The following is a 4,228-nucleotide window of genomic DNA, read 5'->3' on the forward strand; positions in this document are numbered from 1 at the left end:
AATAATATTAATAAATGCAAAATCATACTAAAATGTAAGTAAGGAATCCTGATTGTGTTTACACCAGCAGAGAAGTCTAACCAACAGCATTCTGTCTGAGACCTAAACTAATAAATGCTATGTTAAGGATGACTGGTATTATTTGGGTAATGACAATGAGATCTAAATGTATCTTAAAATTGTCTGAAGCGCTACAATACTGTATAAAACTGTAATTATATGAAATTAAATAATTTATTATATTAAGAATATTAAAATTAGAATATTAAATGTATTTATAATAATTCTACACAGATCAAATGTAAACAATGATGCATTAATGTGAACATTTGGTTAAATCAAAGTGTAGAACGATTGCTACATTTGATGACCATCACTTTGCACAAATCATTGAAAGAAAAAGATGGGAAACATCTGGATAAAGTTATCTCTCAAAGTGAAAACTCAGAGCTTCTGGTGTCAGTAGAAAAGGGCAACACCTCACCAAATGTTATTGCTGTAGTGTATTATTTAAAGATCAGGGGTTGTGTATTGACCCAAAGTAGTGGACAAACTAATTATTTTTGTTCCCTAACTTTTTTCTTGCCAGAATGCGGGAATGGGGTCCTTGGATTTGTGGAGTAGGTGTATGGAGTCTACTGCTATCACTTTGTCTGGCCTCCCTCACGCATGCACACAGGAGCCACACAGGTAAGGATTTATGTCCGTATATCTGCTTGTGTGTCTCGTAAATATTGCTGCCAGTTGGTGGTTGCGTGTTTACAACACCCACAGTGTTGGATCTCTTGTAGATTACCACCGCGGGGATCCTCTGCAGCCAATTTCTTTTCATGTGTTATAAAGTTATAGTGAATAGACTGTGTGCTACCTGAGGGAACGTTGAGGTTAGATCTACAATGAAATATAGGACCACAGAGGCAGGTCGCCAGCTTCAACACTCACTAAACAAAGTTATTAAAAAAAACAGGAAAATGTATTATAAATATTCCTGTTACAAAGTCTTCTACATTCATGATGCTTTCTTTCTTTAGGCAGTCCCAATAGGATGGTGGGGTGACTCACTAAAACAAAATCAGCACAGATAAAGAGCAATATGTCCATGTATTAGTATTTTCCAACTATGTGATATCCTGCTAATGTTGGCCAAGTGGGTGGATCACTGCATGAAAAGGCTCAGGCTCAGACTGTTTGCCTCGATGGTTGTCAGTGATCATCTCTTGTTGAAAACCTCATTTCTCTATGGGAAAATGTTTATTGAGGAGCACTATGAATGTGCCATCTGTATACTAACAGGAACTTTTTTAAAACTGTATTTATCATTTGTCTGTGGTAATACTCAACTTACAAATCGTTGACATTTTTAGGATATGGGTGCACGCACGAGATGACTCCACACCAGTTTTATTAGCTGCAGTTTTGTAATTCTTAATCATCAACAAAAAGTTAAACAGTTCAAATAAATACATCAAAGTTCATGCTCAATCATCCAGGTACAAAATCCAATAATGGTCAGTCAGACAATTTAAGTGTCTCAACCAAGTGTCTTTAACCACTTTGGCTGTGGCTGCCTGCCTGTGAGGAGTCGACAGGGGACAGGACAGCCCCCAGAAACCATCTTATCACCAGCAAACTGGTTGGTCCAATAAAGGAGTGTACTGCTTAGTGGGGAAAACATTTTGCTTGGGACTCCTCAGACTGATGAAGCCCTCCGGATAGAGGGCGAAACATCTTTCCACATAAAGAAACTGTCCAGATGACCTGAATGACCATTATTGGAGTTCAAATAAAGCAAACTTCAAAATGTAATAGATACTGCTGGGCAAAAGTGAATTAGGCGTAGAGCTGATTTTATGTTTTCTGCTTATGTTTTTAATAATTGTTGTTTACTGAACAATGTTTTAAATGAAAATGATTGTCTGTTCATAAGCACATGACCTGGGTAGGAGTGTGGCAAACTGATGACAGATTAGATCTGGTTATGTACATTTATGCTGACGTTAGCTTGATTAGATGTGATAGATGAAGCTTTGTCCCTAGTTACCCATGTCCCAGGAGAAATTTGATAGGCAGCTCGTATCTGAGGTCAAACGGGGGAGTCAAATTCAGATAAGCCACGATTGTTGATTTTTCTTCAGGCAGACAGTTTTTTTTTCTTTTTCTCATCTGCCTTGAGTCCTGCTGGAAGAGTCCAGTCCAAAATGCCCAAATTTATGGGCATTCCACTTCACTGCTCTGTTACGAGCCTTCCTCAAGGTCGATCCCATCATGCTGACGAGTCCTAGGAGCGGCAGGTGGCCTGCGATTCTCACAAATCGCCTCCATCTTATTGTTTAGCTTGAAAATGAGCTGATTTTGCATATTCATAGCATGAACCAAACCTTCACACTGACTCGGAAGCTTTATCATGGCCGAAACTGCTGCCTAAGTCTTCTTCAAAAGTTGATAAAACAGAGCCCCGCCAATGTCAAAGAACTCCTGCTATCATAAAACCAAATATATAAATGTCTTCAGCATCCTCCTGAGACAGAACTGAGAGACACATCAGCTGCCAAATTCCCCACGGATCTCTGATGTACCCTACAGCGTGAGTCTCAGCCGGACAAGAGGGTTCTCCAGGACCCTGTCGTTTTGTTGAAAAGATTTTGTCGATTGCGTTGAAAGTCCAGCTCACCAGATCCATAATTGTATTTTTCGTTCGGGAGATGTGTACCAGGAGCTGTATTTCTCTATGCTAAAATTTATTCTGCATGCACAGAAAATCACAAAGAACAGAACTCTGAACCCAAGTTACCAACGGAGAGGATAATGTAGTGATCTGACTGGCAGGAGAAGCTGGATGAGTAAAGCTGCAGGAAAAAAAGTTGTTGTGAGAATATAGTCAAACATTGACGTTTTTTCAGTTTTTATTTTGTTAAATTGACTTTTGAAATTGGCCTGTTTTAAAAAAAAAAAATTCTAGAATATTAGTCAGAATATTGCACAGCTCTATATAGGTATTCCATTAGAAGCCGACTGAAAAAGAAAATGATCAGTCATTTCTTCTTTTCTCTGGAAAATAATTAATCTCAGATGAACACACTGGTCCTTTGGCCTTCAGTGAGGAAATTGAGAATTTCTTATAATTTTATTATTACCAGGCTCTTTATGGATTGTGTGCATTGTACTGAGAATTGGTGTCCTTGCTGAAATGTGTAGCTAGGCTTTGTGTGTTTGTGTTTTGCATCTGTTTGTGGGTGAAACAGATTCTGCTGCTTTCTGGCTGTCAGGTATTATCCCCTGATCTCAAAGAGAGATTCTTGACAAGACAAGGGCAAATATTTTCATAAAAAGAGGGCTGGTGAAAAAGACATATACAGTAGATGCTCTTAGTATGGTCAATTCAATTCAAAAATACTTTATTAATCCCAGAGGGAAATGATATGTTGTGGTAACTCATCATCCTGGTTTCATTAATGAGTTGTTCTAGATGCTGATGGCTGTGGGCAGGAAGGATCTCTTGTAGCGGTCTGTCCTACAACGGATTTGAAGAAGCCTCTGACTGAAGACACTTTGTTGTTGTATGACAGTCTGATGAAGAGGATGCTGAGGGTTGTCTATAATGTTCTTCATTTTATGGAGAATCCTTCTTTGTACAATCATCTCCAAAGGTTCTAGAGGAGTCCCCAGAACTGAGCCAGCCTTCTTTATGAGCTTGTTGATCTTTTTTAAGTCACTTGCTCTGGTGCTGCTGCCCCAGCAGAAAATGGCAGAAGAGATGGCGCTCTCTACAACAGACTTATAGAAGATATGCAGCATCTTGCTGCAAACGTTGAAGGACTTCAGCTTCCTCAAGAAGTACAGTCTGCTCTGTCCCTTCTTGTAGACGGTTTTATTGTTGCATTTCCAGTCCAGTCTATTGTCCAGGTGAACTCCAAGTTATTTATACTTCTCCACCACCTCCACTTCTACTCCCATGATAGAAATAGGGTTGGATCTGTTCCTGATTCTCCTGTTTTGCTAGTTTAAAAAAAAAAAAAATGTTAATGAGAACTGTTGAAGTCTGCACAAATCGATGAAAACACACAGATAGCAGGTGAGAGATAAATAAAGCAACAAGGATATGAGTTTTTTTTGTTGTTGTTGTTTTTTTTATCCATAACATCTAAAATCTGTTGTTGTGTCTGGAAGCAGTTATGTATGTGAGTGTGTTGGATATGTGTGTGTGTGTGTGTGTGTGTGTGTGTGTGCT

The 4,228-nt window shown here is 38.9% G+C and overlaps 1 protein-coding gene across 1 annotated transcript in view; it reads left to right on the forward strand.

Annotated features, from left to right (window-relative positions):
- Nucleotides 1-590: 590 nt before the first annotated feature.
- LOC119416943 (chemokine-like protein TAFA-2) overlaps nt 591-4,228 on the forward strand; it is a 60,155-nt gene continuing 56,517 nt past the window's right edge. The window contains exon 1 of the mRNA XM_037684142.1: nt 591-690. Within this exon, the coding sequence (XP_037540070.1) occupies nt 591-690 (100 nt within the window). The remainder of the gene's footprint in view (nt 691-4,228) is intronic.

Source organism: Nematolebias whitei, chromosome 11, assembly GCF_014905685.2.
Source record: "Nematolebias whitei isolate Nwh7 chromosome 11, NemWhi1, whole genome shotgun sequence".
Lineage (NCBI taxonomy): Eukaryota > Metazoa > Chordata > Actinopteri > Cyprinodontiformes > Rivulidae > Nematolebias > Nematolebias whitei.